General features: G+C 39.0%; 1 protein-coding gene across 9 annotated transcripts in view; it reads right to left on the minus strand.

The window, feature by feature from the left end:
* The window catches only part of STPG4 (sperm-tail PG-rich repeat containing 4), a 34,465-nt gene that overhangs the window by 12,220 nt on the left and 5,866 nt on the right, over positions 1–16,379 (minus strand). For all 9 annotated transcript variants that reach the window (XR_011491779.1, XR_011491781.1, XR_011491775.1 and 6 more), the window contains exons 4-5: positions 7,062–7,126; positions 6,799–6,853 (exon numbers count right to left, since the gene is read on the minus strand). Coding sequence is in view for 3 of the 9 variants with exons in the window: in XM_070477914.1 (XP_070334015.1) it covers positions 6,799–6,853; positions 7,062–7,126 (120 nt within the window). In the remaining 6 variants the exon portion in view is untranslated. The remainder of the gene's footprint in view (positions 1–6,798; positions 6,854–7,061; positions 7,127–16,379) is intronic.

Here is a 16,379-nt window from a genome sequence, read left to right on the forward strand (position 1 = left end):
TTTTCACATGGTTCTTCATTCTTTTGATAGGCTGCCCCTAGGGATTCTAGGTATAAATGATTAATACATTTCAATGAGCTAGTTTTCACAGATGATGGAAAGAAGGAGGAGGAGATATACTTGTAAGTATCCATCTTTTATAATTTGCCTTATTCTCTAAAGGGTTTAAAGTGACTCAGTGAATGTCTGTATCTCATCATACTGTTTTGCACTCTGATCTACAGGTCAGATTTCTGGTGACTGTAGGTTTCATGTATACCAATGGTGAGGCAACCTGTCCTAAGTCAACATGGCTCAAAGTGACACTGTGATCTTACACATGACACATTTTAAAAGAGTGATACATTTGTTTAAAAAAAAAATGCCCCCCCAAACTGAAGAGAATTAAAAGTGACAATATATCTCTAGAGGGAATTTTTTAAATTTTTAAGGGAGAAATGGAAAAGGAAAGGATACAAAAATTTCATTCATTCATTCAGCACATTTTTGAAGCACTGTACTTGGGGCTGGGGGCATCAGTGAATAAGACAGTCCTTTCTTTCATGGAACTTACATTCCAGAAGGTAATTACAAACTCTCTGATCTGATGATATAAACATTTTACATTTTAAACTTGTGTAAATATGAAAACACAAAAGTAAAAGCCAAAATTCCTGAAAAACTTCAGCAAATACAAGCATTACTATTTCTTCACTCTGGAGTATATACAAAGCAACAAAAGAAGAATGTTAGGAACTTCCCTGGTGGTCCAGTGATTAGGAATCTGCCTGCCAATTCAGGAGACACAGGTTCGATCCCTGGTCCAGGAAGAGTCCACGTGCCACAAGGCAACTAATCCCTTTCACATAACTACTGAGCCTGCACTCTATAGCCTATACACTCCAACAAGAGAAGCCACAGCAATGAGAAGCTCACACACCACAACTAGAGAGTAGCTCCTGTTCCCCGCAACTAGAGAAAGCTCACACACAGCAATGAAGACCCAGCACAGCCAAAAATAAATAAATAAAATTTAAAAAAAAGATTCTGCCTTCCAGTGCAAGGGGTGCGATCCCGGGTCATAGATCCCACATGCCAAAAAAAAATCCCGAGACATAAAACAGAAGCAATATTGTAACAAATTCAATAAAGACTTAAAAAATGGTCCACACCAAAAAAAATTTTTTAAAAATATGTTACAACTCCACCCACTAGATAACTAGGTGAAGAATGTGACCAGAAAGTGTGTAAGAAAAGCCACAAGAAACTAGCTAACAAATAATTAGAATGTGTAGCCTCAGATCCTATGGATTAAATTAAAATATCATTCTTTCACTATCAAATTAACAATGCTAAACAAGATTAATACAGATTTCCTGAAATGGTCACTATTTTAACTGCTGGTAGAGATGTAAATTAATGTAATACTAAGGCTCAAGGCATTGATTTCCAGAACATCTGGGATGATATTCTCCTAGCAAGCATCATTTCTTCATACCGAGTGCCAAAATCTCCCACCATGGGGATCAAAGTAGTTTACTCCCTGCCGTTTACAAGTTTGTGGATCTAAACTAAACCCGCAAGTCTGCTCTGGGAATGCATGTTTAGGACAGACATAAATCATGGCCCTGGGCTAATTCTATATCTTGGAACCTTTTCCATTCATGGTGAAGGATAGGATGTTCCAAGCTGTGAATCACTTTTATTTATAAAATGGGATGGATGAGGTGACATCAATGAAAATGGCAGAATAAGTATCTCCAAAAACCTTCTCCATAAAAAGCAATGAGAACAAAGGCAAAAGTTGTCAGAATCAACAGCTTTGTGCTACTTCACATACCAGGCTACTTACCCCTCAGGATGCCTAACCTGGACTAAAACCCATTTAATTTTAACTGAGTCCGTTTAGTAATAGTAAACAAACCATTATTAAACTCATGGCATTCATTGAAAGTATGCATTTCAAAGGAAATATAATATCACCCAGTGTGTGAGGGTAGGGGAACTGTCTTGACCGCTTACTGCCAAAGCCAATGGAACGCATGCATTTATTATCACTCCTTCCTTGTCAAATAAAAAGGCATAACTATCTCTTCTACCCAGGCACACACACCTATATACACACACACATACAATCAAGAGAAGAGATAACAGCCAACAGAGATCATGTATTTTGAGAGAATGTGAAGCAGTTTGGAGGAACGGTCCTTGACATGGCAGGGTGGAGGAAGCTGAAGCCTGGTGCTTCAGGGCCTGCTGGATGAGAAGTGGGCTGCTTTCCTCCACAGAATCCAAGAAAAGCTCAGGAATTTCAGGCCTTAGGCATCAGTGAGGTGGAGGTGAGGGTGAGGCCCACAGAATCCAAGAAAAGCTCAGGAATTTCAGGCCTTAGGCATCAGTGAAGTGCTGGAGGGTTGACTGAGCTCTTTTCTCTAGGTCCCTACCTACCTACTTTCAGCAGTCAGGTACTGCCCTTTCCTCATCCCTGTAGGAGATGAAAGGTTTCATTTCTAAAGAGATTGAGCCATAGATGTGGATCCAGGATCCCAGGTGATGGGAAGACAGGGACCTTTACTGAAAACAGGAATTGAGGGGACTTCCAGACATACAGACAGCCAACAGGCATGTGAAAAGATGCTAAGCATCTCTAGTTATTAGAGAAATCCAAATCAAAAGTGCAACAAGGTATCACCTCACACTGGTCAGAAAGACCATCACCAAAAAGTCTACAAATAATAAATGCTAGAGAGGGTGTGGAGAAAAGAGAAGCCTCCTACAGTGCTGGGGGAAATGTAAATTGGTACAGGCACTATGGAGAACAGTATGGAGGTTCCTTCAAAAACTAAAAATACTCCACAGAAGACATACAGATGTCTAATTAACACATGAAAAAATGCTCAACATCATTCATTACACAATCCAGTTCAGTCGCTCAGTCGTGTCCGACTCTTTGCTACCCCATAGACTGCAGCACGCTAGGCTTCCCTGTCCATCACCAACTCCTGAAGCTTGCTCAGACTCAAGTCCATTGACATGATGATGTCATCCAGCATCCCGTGGATGACATGGTGATGCCATCCAACCACCTCATTATTAGAGAAATGGAAATCAAAACTATAATGAGGTATCACCTCACACCAATCAGGATGGCCATCATCAAAAAATCTATAAACAATTAATACTGGAGAGGATATGGAAAAAAGGAAACACTCTTCCATTGATGGTGGGAAAATAAATTGATACAGCCACTATGGAGCATAGTATGGACAGTCCTTTAAAAACTAGGAATACAGCTATCGTATGACCCAACAATCCCACTACGGGGCACATACCCTCAAGAAACCATAATTGAAAAACACACATGTGTGCCAAAGCTCATCGCAGCACTATTTACAATAACTAGGACATGGAAGCAACCTAGATGTCCACTGACAGATGAATGGATAAAGAAGCTGTGGTGCATATATACAATTACTCAGCCATAAAAAGGAATACATCTGAGTCAGTTATAACAAGGGAGATGAACCTAGAGGCTATTATACAGAGTGAAGTCAGTCAGAAAGAGAAAAACAAACATTGTATATTAACACATACATATGGAATCTAGAAAGATGGTAATGATGAACTCCTCTGCAGGGCAGCAGTGGAGATGTAGATATAGAGAACAGACTTGTGGACACAGTAGGGGAAGGAGAGGGTGGGATAAATTGAGAGAGCAGCACTGAAACATATACATTACCACATGCAAAATTAGACAGCCAGTGGAAATTTTGCTGTATGATGCAGAGAGCTCAAATCAGGTGCTCTGTGATGGTTATGATGGGTGGGAGGTGGGAGAGTGGTTCAAGAGGGAGTGGACATATATATATCTATGGCTGATTCATGTTAATACATGGCAGAAACCCACACAACATGGTAGAGCAACTATCCTCCAATTAAGAATAGATAAATTTTTTAAAAAATGCCTAGCAGAATGCTTGGCAAACAGCAAATCAGCAAATTTTTAGGATATATATTTTGAAAAAGGCATTTTCAGTATTTAAATAGACACATGGGAAAACATGGGACAATAACTCTAATGTATACTTTGATAACAATTTGCAAATTCATTATATCTCATTCTTTAAATCACTGAGCAATTATTTAGCAATAAAGTCACATCTTACTTAAAGAAAAAAAAACCTAAAATAGTGTTACCATATGATCTAGCAACCCCATTCCTTGGCATTTACCTGGAAAAGATGAAAACTCTAATTTGAAAGGATACACACACACCCCAATTTTCATAGCAGCAGTATTGACAATAGCCAAACATGGAAACAACTCAAGTGCCCATCAACAGAAACTGGATAAAGTAGATATGGTAGATATACAATAGAGTATTATTTAGCCATTAAAAAATGAAATACTGCCATTCGCAGCAACATGGATGGACCTAGAGATTATCATACTAAGTGAAGTAAGTTAGAGAAAGACAAATACATATGATATGTATTTAGATTCTTACATGTAGAATCTAAAAAATGTAATACAAGTGAATCTATATACAAAACAAAAACACAGAAAACAAACAGACAGTTATCAAAAGGGGAGACGGGGAGGGTAAATTAGACATACAGGATTAATAGATATAAACTACTAATACTACACATAAAACATATAAGCAACAGGATTTACTGTATAGCCAGGGACTATATTCAATATCTTATAATAACCCATAATGGAGAATAGTCTGAAAAAATACATATATAAAATGGAATCACTTTGCTATATACCTAAAACTAACACAATATTGTAAATCAAATGAAGTGAAAGCTGCATCTGACTCTTAGCAACTCCATGGACTGTAGCCAGGCTCCTTGTCCATGGAATTCTCCAGGCCAGAATACTGGAGTGGGTACCCATTCCCTTCTCCAGGGGATCTTCCCAACCCAGGGATTGAACCCAGCTCTCCTACATTGCAGGCGGATTCTTTACCAGCTGAGCCACAAGGGAAGCCCAAGAATACTGGAGTGGGTACCCATTTCCTTCTCCAGGGGATCTTCCCAACCCAGGGATCGAACTGGGGTCTCCTGCATTGCAGGCAGATTCTTTACCAGCTGAGCTACCAGGGAAGCCTGTAAATCAGCTATACTTCAATTTTAAAAGATTCTTTAACCACTACACCACCAGGGAAGTCCCTCAATCAGCTTTTTAGTTTCCACACTTAAGTATTAGTGAGACCAAAATTTTTTCACCTTTACTGGATATCTGGATTTCTTATTTACAAATGGTCTATTCACTCTTTATCTGTTTTACTTTTCTATTTCCTATAAATTATTAACAGAATTTAAGATAAGCCATTAACTATTTATCTGCCATGTATGTTGAAAATACTTTTCCTAATTTGAATTTGCCTACTAACTTTGTTTACAGTTTGTTTCCTAGTGTACAAAAAATTCAAAATGCTGTGTAATCAAACCTGAGGCTTCTTTTCCTTTGCAATCCACCCATTTCTGTTGTCTCAGAACATCTGCCTTATCCTAAAATTAAATATGTGTGTGTGTGTGTGTGTGTGTGTGTGTGTGTGTGTGTGTTAAGTCATTTTAGTCATATCCAACTCTTTGCGACCCTGTGGACTGTAGCCCACTGTCCATGGGATTCTCCAGGCAAGAATACTGGAGTGGGTTGCCATGTCCTCCTCCAGAGGATCTTCCTGACCCAGGGATCAAACCCACATCTCTTACGCCTCCTGTATTGGCAAGCAAGTTCTTTACCACTAGCACCACCTGGAAGCCCAAAATTAAATATATACTAATATATTTTCTTCTAGTTTTATAGCTCAAAAGTATTTAATTCTTTAATCAATATGGAATTTACTATATGTGGTAGGAAGAGTCTCATTATTAATCATCTAGCATAAAATATCTCTCTTTCCTACTGATTTGTCATACCTTCTTTATCAAATATAGAGATCTTATGTATTCTGGAGTCTGTTTTTGAGCTCAGTTCAGTTATCTCAGCTCCTCTTTCAGATGTTCACTGTATGTCTCCCCCCTTGCACTGCTAAGTTTCTAGTTACAAATAAATAACTATAGTCCATCAAAACACCCTAAAATAACTTCATAGTTTCTCATTCTCCCCTTTTTATTTTTTGGCATCCTACTGATTACTTATCTAAAATAGTTAATTTTCATCAAACACATGTACACGTATTTGAAAATTTAGAAACAGGAAAGCATTTTTACATTTTTTAAAAGAAAGAAACTAGGAATACTTTTCTTTCTTGTTAATAATACAATGATCTATTGAATATCTCTGATGATTTTAATAATTAACTAATTCAACAAATACTATGCACTCTGTGTGAGCCATTTTCCTAGATGCTCAGTATACAAGACAAGAACAGACAAAAATCCCCACCTCTGTGAAGTTTACGTTCTGTGGGGAGACAGATGAAAACACCGTTAAGAGTAAATTTTTAGATTAAGTGTATCAGATGGTTATGAGCACTATGAAGAAAAATAAACCAAGAAAGGGGGATAGGGAATTCTGAGCAAGTGACTAGGGATGACCTCAATAAGAAGGTCGTGTGAATCAAGAGCTAAAGAAAGTAAAAGAGCCTTTACTTTTCTTCTATAACTTTACAAATGTGTTACTTACATTGCCATCCCCAGTGTATCTTCAGATATATTTTAAGTATATCTTGAATCACACATTAATCATTCATTGCCTTTCTACTATGATGAGTGAAATGTTAATCTTGACATCTCAAAAGGAATCACTGCATATTTTAAATATCAAATTCATCATGAGTTTATGGTCTATCAATATACTTACAGGAATGAAGCAGCCTGTTGGAAACCTTTGAACTGTAGAACGAAATACAAAGCTCCTATATTAAAAAAAAAAAAAGATACGATTTTCCAAACATATTTTTAAATGTGAGGATCTTAAACATATTCTTATTAAATATTTTAAAATGCTAATCTGAATATAATGGGCATAAATGAGGTTTAAAAGTCATTAGTGTTGGCTGTTAAGTATGTAAATAGAAAGGCATGAGTGAATTAGTAAAAGCAACTTAATAAGTATTTAATTACCTGGAAGCTTGCTTGGGAACTGGTGGAGGAAGTAGCTCGTATTGCCCTGGTGAAAGCTTAACTGACTACACAGAACAGACAAGGATACCAATAAAAGATTAACATAGATCTCAAACTCACTTTATTATCTATCATTCATATAATTTATTTTATGACCATACCAACATTATATCACTTATTTTCTATTTTAAGAATGGAAAAGATATATTTCCAAAGGTAGAGCTTCAAAACACTCAACAGATAGTCACTTTTCATGGTGAATTTAATGACAGTACACCTGCAGTGGTATGTAGAAAAATGTTGTACAATTAATCACATTTTAAGTGTACTTGATTCAACAAATCCAATCGACCACAAAATAGTGAGCCTGCTCTGTTGGTAAAGAAGTACTAGGAGTGGCGGGAAATATAGGTCATGTTCTCATAATCCATAAACAATTCTAACATAAAACACTATAACCAATACTAAAAGTTAAAGACTGGACATCTGGGGGATAGAGAGAGATTAACCCAACTGGGTGACACATAGCTAACATCACATACTCAGTGGTGAAAAGCTAAAAAGCTGTTCCTCTAAGTCCAGGAACAGAATAGGGGTACCTATGCCTCCATTCCTATTCAACATAGTACTGGAACTCCTAGCAAGTAATTCTGCAAGAAAAAGAAATAAAAGGTATCCAAATTGCAAAGGAAATAGTAAAATTGTCCCTGTTTGCAGATGACATGATCTTACATACAAAATACTCTGAAGAACTCCGGGCTTCGCAGGTGACTCAGTGGTAAAGAATCTGCCTGCCAACACAGGACATGCAGGTTTGAGCCCTGGGTTGGGAAGATCCCTTGGAGAAGGAAATGGCAACCCACTCCAGTATTCTTGCTTCGGAAATCATGTGGGCAGAGGAGATGGGTGAGCCACAGTCCATGGACTCACAAAAGAGTGGGATACAACTTAGCGACTAAACAACAAAGAACTCCACCAAAAAACTGTCTGGCCTAATGACAAAATCAGTAAAGCTGCAGGATACAAAAACAACACAAAAGTCAGTTGAGCTTATACACTAATAATGAACTATCTAAAAAAAAAGAAGAAGAAAACAAGCTCATTTACAATAGCATCAAAAATATAACGTAGTTAGGAATAAATCTGACTAAGGAGATGGAAGCTCTGTACACTGGAAAGTATAAGACAGTGATGAAAGAAGTTGAAGAAGACACAAATGAATGGAAAGATATACCATGGTTATGGATTCAAAGAATTAATACTGTTAAAATATCCAAATTATGCAAAGCAATCTACAGATTCAGTGCAATCCCTAGCATAAAACAGCATTTTTTCAAAGATAGAGAAGAAACAACTCTAAAATCAATATAGAACCACAGAAGGCCCCAGATAATCAAAGCAATCTTGAGAAAGAAGAACAAAGCTGAAGGCATCACACATTCTGATTTCAAACTATACTGCAGAGCTACAGTAATCAAAACAGTATGATACTAGCATAAAAACAGACACATAAACTAAAGGAACAAAATACAGAGCCCAGAAATAAATCCAGACAGAAATGGCCAACTAATCTTTGACAAGGGCACCAAGAATATGCAATAAGGAAGCTATAGTCTCTTCAATAAATGGTATCTGGGAAACTGGAGATCCACATGCAAAAAACAAAATTAGACCCTCCAAAATTACTGAATGCTTAAATGTAACATATGAAACCATAAAACCTCTAGAAGAAAACGTGTGGGAAAAGCTCCTTGACACTGGTCTTGGCAAAGATTTTTTAGACATGACACCAAAAGCGCAGACAAAAAAAGCAAAAATAAACAAGTGGGACAACAAAGTAGAGCCAAGGAAACAATCAACAAAATGCAAAGGTGACCTAAGTAATGGGAGAAAACATTTGCAAACCATTTATCTCATAAAGTGTTAATATCCAAAATACATAAGGAGCTCATACAACCCAACAGAAAAAAGACAAATAATCCAATTTTTAAATGGACAAATGACCTGAATAGGCATTTTTCCATAGAAGACATACAAATGACCAAGTATAAGAAAAGGTGCTCAAAATCACTAATCATAAGGGAAATGAAAATCAAAACCACAATGAGCTATTACCTCATACCAGGGAGAATGGCTATTATCAAAAAAACAAGAGATAACAAGTGTTGGTGAAGATGTGAAGAAAAGGGAACTCTGTGCACTTTGGTAAACAGATGGGGAAAGTGGAAAACAGCAGCTAACTTTATTTTTTGGGGCTCCAAAATCACTGCAGATGGTGACTGCAGCCATGAAATTAAAAGACACTTAGTCCTTGGAAAGAAAGTTATGACCAACCTAGACAGCATATTAAAAAGCAGAGACATTACTTTGTCAACAAAGGTCCATCTAGTCAATGCTATGGTTTTTCCAGTAGTCAAGTATGGATGTGAGAGCTGGACTATAAAGAAAGTTGAGCTCTGAAGAATTGATGCTTTTGAACTATGGAGTTGGAGAAGACTCTTGAGAGTCCCTTGGACTGCAAGGAGATCCAACCAGCTCATCCTAAAGGAGACCAGTCCTGGGTATTCACTGGAAGGACTGATGCTGAAGCTGAAACTCCAATACTTCGGCCACCTGATGTGAAGAGCTGACTCATTTGAAAAGACCCTGATGCTAGGAGGGGTTGGGGGCAGGAGGAGAAGGGGACGACAGAGGATGAGATGGCTGGATGGCATCACCAACTCAACGGACATGAGTTTGGGTAAACTCTGGGAGTTGGTGATGGACAGGGAGGCCTGGCGTGCTGCGGTTCATGGGGTCGCAAAGAGTCGGACACGACTGAGCGACTGAACTGAACTGTGCACTTTGGTGGAAACATAAAATGGTACGGCCTTTATGGAAAACAGTATGGAGATTCCTCAAGAATCAAAAACAAGACTACCGTATCATCCAGCAGTCCCACTTCTGGGTATATATCCAAAGAGAACAAAATCAATATTTGGAAGAGATATCTTCAGTTGCACATTCACTGCAGCATTATTCACAACAACCAAGCTATGGAAATAGTTTAGGTGTCCACCCATGGATGAATGGATAATGACAATGCGATATATAGTCCCTTAATGTATATATTATATTGTTCAGCCATTAAAAAAAAAGGAAATCTTAGCATTTGCAACAACATGAATGAACCTGGAAAGCGTTATTCTAAGTCAAATAAGCCAAACAGAGGAAAGTGAATACCATTTTGTAACACTTCCATGTGGAATATGAAAGGGTTGTACTCATAGAAACAGAGGGTAAAATGGTGGTTCCAGGAGGTGACAGATGGGGGAAATGGGGAGATGTTGGTCAAAAGGTACAAACTTTATTATAAGATAAATAAGTTCTGGAAATATAATGCACAGCATAGTGACCATAGTTAATAATACTGTATAGTACACTTGAGAATTGCTAGGAGAGTAGATCTTATGTGTTCTTATCTCACACACACACACACACACACACACACAATGGTTAACTGTGTGAGGTGATTGATGTGTTAATTAACTTGACTGTGGTAATCATTTCACAATTTATACATATATCAAACCAGGTTGTACACCTTAAATATGTTCAATTTTATTTGTCAGTTATACCTCAGTAAAGCTGGGTTGGGGGGAGAAATAAACAAGTAAATCTAACTGGGTGATCTAAAGATGGTAAAGACAGCGAGATTTGAGTATGCTTTTAAGGAAGGTAAGAGTTCCTTGATGGAGGAACGGGGGAGATTCTAAGAAGGAAGAACACTGTAGAACAGACTGTCTCTCTGCCCCGTTGTGAAACTTGTTACAAACTACCTGGATAGCTCCATTACCCCTGGGTCTGTGGATGTCAGCCCAGAGTAAGACAAGCAAGGGAGAGTTAGGAACGGGTAAGCACAGATAGTGGGCTGTGTAAAGAGAGGGATGGAGAAAAAGAAAGAGAATGAGAAGCCAGGGGAAGACAGACGGGAACTTCCTGTGTTGAAGGAGTTGGCAGGGAGGAGTTGAATCCTTCTCAAAACGGACACTCTTCTTCCACCCTAAAATTAGATTTAAAAATACAATACTGCCCTTGTTGGAAACGAGACGTTCATATCCTGGTGTTATCGGCCACATTAAGTTCACCTATTGTATCTGATCCTACAGCTATCTTTCACATATTAATACAGAATTTTGATTGCAGAGGCATTTTCTGTGGATTCAGTGATAATAACAGTAAATACAAATTTTATGATGAAATATACACAATGTCCTAATGCACCTGTGCCTTGTTCATTGTTCACTTGACAGAATAAACACCTAGGGAACATAGGTATTTATTATTATTATTACTATTATTATTATATGCTGGAAGCATAGAAATGTATTTTAAGCAGGGGGCTTTCTTAGGGGGCACAGCATTCTACTTCTTGATTTTGATGACACAGGTGTTTGCTTTCTATTTACTTTACACTGTGAATGTATGCTTCATGCTCCTTGCTCTCTGCTCCCTCTCTCTCCCACTTAGGCACATTATATACACATACACAGGAAGAGAAGGAAGAAAGAGAACTGAAAAGTGGGGGGGGGGGGGGACTTTAAAGCCACTGTTTATTCATCTATACTTAGCAATTGCATAAGATTTTTTTCAATGAAGCAATCATGGAAAAACTCTTAGCCTTACTCTAAAAAGGAATACTGGTTATCCATAGCTTCTTTATTTGTCCTACTTTACTTGGCATTGGCCATTCTTTGCTATTTAATATAGCTGAGAGAGGACTGACTTTTCCAGGAAGTCTTAAATACTCAGCTGCCTTACCTAAGAGATTGCTTCTCTGTACATTGCTGAACATGTTGCAAACTATCTGGATGGCTCCCTTGTCCATCTATGTAATTCATGTTTGCATGCATGTATTTATATACAGTAAGTACATTTTGCTCTAATTCCTACATATGCTTCTTCATTCCTCACTTGTAATGTAAGGCTCAGAGAATCTAGACAATATGCCCATAAAAATAGCTGATCCTAGTTAATTGATGTTTCAATCCATGCTGATTAGGCACTCATAAATCCTGCAGTAGCTTGGAGTCATAGAAAAAGACAGGAAGCTATTAGCATGGATATGTAATTCAGTTGTGTTGTACCAGCTCCAACAAGGTAAGAAAACTGGAGTACATTAAAAGATCCAACCTTATTCATTAGGATGACATAGGAAAAATGCTCTAATTTCATTCTTTCACACGTAGTTGTCCAGTTTTCCCAGAATCAATACTAAAGAGACAGTCTTTTCCCCACTGTATATTCTTGCATCCTTTGTTGTAACTTAATTAACCATAAAGGCATGGGTTTATTTCTGGGCTCTCTATTCTGTCCCATTTATCTATGCCATTACTATGCTGTTTTGATCACTTTGTAGTATACTCTGAAATCAGAGAGGGTAGTAACTCTGGCTTTGTTGTTTTGCCTCAAGATTGTTTTCGCTATTCAGGGTCTTTTGTGGTTCCATATAAATTTTAGGATTATGTTCTAGTTGTGTTAAAAAAAAAAAAAGTCATGTGTGTTTTGACAGGGATTATATGAAATCTATAGATTGATTTGGGGAGTACAGACATTTTAACTATATTAAATCTTCTGAACAATGAACATGGGTTATCTTTCCATTTCTTTGCATCATGATGCATGGGAAAGATTCAAAATATATTTCGAAGAAAAAAGAAAAGTTCTGGTTTCTCCTAATGGCAGGCTAGGTTATTTGGATGATGAACCTTTCCACTGTAGACAACTAGTAGAAATGAGGGACAAAATACACAAAATAAACAAGAGCTTTTGAAGAGATATGAAACTGATAATAAAGTCATAAGGAATATAAGATCCCCACACCAAGAGATGGGCTTCCCAGGTGGTGCAGTGGTAAAAAATCCACCTGCCAAGAGAGGAGACATCAGAAACTCAGGTTCTATCCCTGGGTCAGGAAGATACCCTGGAGAAGGGCATGGCAACCCACTCCAGCTTTCTTGCCTGGAGAGTCCCATGGACTGAGGGGCCTGGAGGGCAATAGTCCATGGGGTCGCAAAAGAGTCAGACACAACTGAGCAACAACAAAACCAAGAGACAGCAAGAAACCAGAGATACAAACGGCCTAGTTTTGCTCAGAGGATTTAAGTTGGTCCAGACTAAACTCAGCAGAGGAACAGACCTGGATTTGAGTGAACTTCAGAGCCCTAGAGGAATCCAGAGGCCAAAGCCTGGATCATCAATGATGGTGATCTAGTGGGAGTCCTACCCACAGAAACTGGAGGCCCTAAAAGGGAGTTTCCTGAAAGCCACCCTCCCATCTCACCCCAGTGTTAAGGGGAGTACAGAAAGAGATGTCTTGGTGCTAAGCAGAATTGAGAGAACAGGGAGAAACCCATCCTTGAAAGAGTGTAACCATGGGCTGGTTCCTTTCATGGATTCTGGTCCAAATTCCCATCACTAGAGTGACCCAAGAATATATAAGCAGTGTATTTCAAGTGGCACCACCCTAAGCATTAGCAGAAACCAAAAATAAACTTTCTCTGAAGGAAAAACACTTTCATCTTAGGGAATCCATGGAAAAAACCTTTCAGGAGCAATGAACAATGCACAAAGATAATCACACATCCAGGGAAACAAAATGATGAAGGTCCAGTCAGATTTCAGAAATACGAGCAATCAATTCATCCATGCATTCAACAAATATTAACCAATCAGACACTATTTTAGAGGCAAAAATGTAACAGTGAACAAAACAGATAAGTATTCAGGCCGTCATAAAGCTTTACTCTCATAGGAGGAGGCAGACAACAAATAAGAGATGCAAACTGTAAATAAATTATATAATATACTGATGGCTCTAGGTTCTAAGGAAACAAAAGAGGAGGGCAGGAAAGGTCAGGGGTGTCGGATGGCCAATTTAAATGAGTCTCATTGAGAAAGTGACCCTTGAACAAAGATTTGAAGATGGAGAGGGAATAAGTCACATGGCTACTTGTGATAAGAACATTCCAGATGAAGGAAGATTCACTGCAAAGACATGAGGTTGTATTGGGAGTAGCAAATTCACGAAACAGCCAGAAGGAGGCCATTGGTCAGGACCAGAATGAGGGGAGACACAAGAGTTGAGGTCACAGATGAAGCCAGTTCACCGTCAACCTGCTGGCCCTGAAAAGAGCCACTCAGAGATCACACCCACTATTACAAAGAGTAAACCTAGAGGTTCTCAATCAGAAGTTTGTTTTTTTTTAGTTCCCTCCTTCCCCAGGGGACATTTGAACAATGTCTGGAGACAGTTTTGGTTGTTGCAACTGGGAGGTATGCTTAATCGCTCAATCGAATCCAACTCTTTGCAACCCCATGGACTGTAGCCCACCAGGCTTCTCTATCCATGGGGATTCTCCAGGCAAGAATACTGGAGTGGGTTGCCATGCCCTCCTCCAGGGGATCTTCCCAACCCAGGGATTGAACCCAGGTCTGCATTGCAGGCAGATTCTTTACTGTCTGAGCTACCAGAGAAGAACTGGGAGCGGGGGCTGCTAATTGGCATCTAATTATCCTGAAATGCTGTTAAACATCCTACAAAGCATAGGACTGCCCCCTACCACAAAGAATTATCCTGTCCAAAACGTCAACAGAGCCAAGGGTGAGAAACCCTGAATTTGACATAGAACAGAGAAGTCAAAACAACAGCTGGATATACAAGCCTGGAGTTCAACAGAGAAGTCTGGGCAGGAGATATACATTTGGAAATCACAAACAGCTGGTGTTCAAAGCCTTGAGACTAAATCAGATCAGCAGGCAGTGACAGCAGATGGGGAAGAGGTATGCATGCCTGGGCCTCCAAATGGAAGAAGGCAGGAAGGAGGGGCTGAACAAGCCAAAAGGCTGAGAAGAGAAAAAAAGAATGAGGACTGAGGAGGAGGTGTTCAGGATTTGGAAAGAGGAAAGATGTGAGAGAAACCAACCCCAGGAGAATGGGGGAGTAAACAGATTAGGGACTGAACAACAACAATTCTGTACCCATGGGTGGTAAAGAATTTAAAATGAGACTAGTCATTCAGCCACACAAATGCAGGTTCCAAGTTCAGAGAGAGATCTGACCAGGGTTGTGACTTTGCCAAACAAGTAAGATAAGCCATCAAAGGTCAAGGAATTGAGGTTGTGTGCAGGGAGTAACTCAAATGATTAACTATGGAACTTAACCTTTGAAAGGAAGGAAAATATTAGCAAGTTGAGAGACAATGAAAGGTGGTAGTGTAAGCAGATAGGGTCTTGGACAGACACATGCTGCACGCACATGCAAAGACTTGCACAAGCTGGTCCAGAGCCTGTGGATGGTGGGAACACCCAAGGGATGACAATGATTTGAGGCCTTGAGAGCAGCAGCAAGTTAATCCTTCCTTCTCTGCTCTTTGGCTTGGTTGTATCTTTTGGTTCAACATCCACCAAGAGGCAAACCCATTTTTCCAATAACAGCAGGACCAATGGATTGAAGACTGGGGGGAACAGAAAAATTGTTGACGTTGGGATGCCAGAGTGAGCAAGGCAGAAGATTTGGGGAGAGTGAACACAGTGCGATGCATGCAACTGAAATTAAGGATGGCTGAAATGATTGGTGTTGAAAATATCTAAGGAGTGAGTGGCTAAAGTGAAGGAGAGTTCAAAAAACTGAGAAGCCAGATTGTTGCAAAATCATCATGTCTGAATGTACTGAAATTATGACAGGAGTAGTGGAAAGAGTGACAGGGAGCAGAAGAAGCTAAAATCATCCACAAATAAGGTAGAGTAAGTAACCCAGGGGTTAGCAACACTGGGGAAAATTAGGTCATAAAACCACATAGTGAGAGAAATGGTCCCACTTTTGAATATTTGAATATACATTCTAAAATAAACACATAGTATTTCTCTGATAAGAAAAAAATGATTGTAAAAATTTTAGGTCCATATCAAATACTCTTTGGAAAGAGCCAGATATAGATGAATATACACACAGACATGGGGCTCCCCTAGTGATTCAGTGGTAAAGAACCTATTTGTAATGCAGAAGACTGCCTGCAATGCAGGAGATGTGGGTTCAATTTCTGGGTTGGGAAGATTCCCTGGAGAAGGAAATGGCAAGCCACTCCAGTATTCTTGCCTGGGAAATCCCATGGACAGAGGAGCCTGGCAGGCTACAGTCCATGAGTGTAGCAAGAGTCGGACACGACTGAGCGACTAAACAACCACCATGCACAGACACACACATGTTAAAATATAAATATAAACACACATATGATCCTTCGATACAGATTCTCCAGTTGAATTATATGCTTCAGAATA

The sequence above is a fragment of the Odocoileus virginianus genome, chromosome 2, assembly GCF_023699985.2.
Source record: "Odocoileus virginianus isolate 20LAN1187 ecotype Illinois chromosome 2, Ovbor_1.2, whole genome shotgun sequence".
Classification (NCBI taxonomy): domain Eukaryota; kingdom Metazoa; phylum Chordata; class Mammalia; order Artiodactyla; family Cervidae; genus Odocoileus; species Odocoileus virginianus.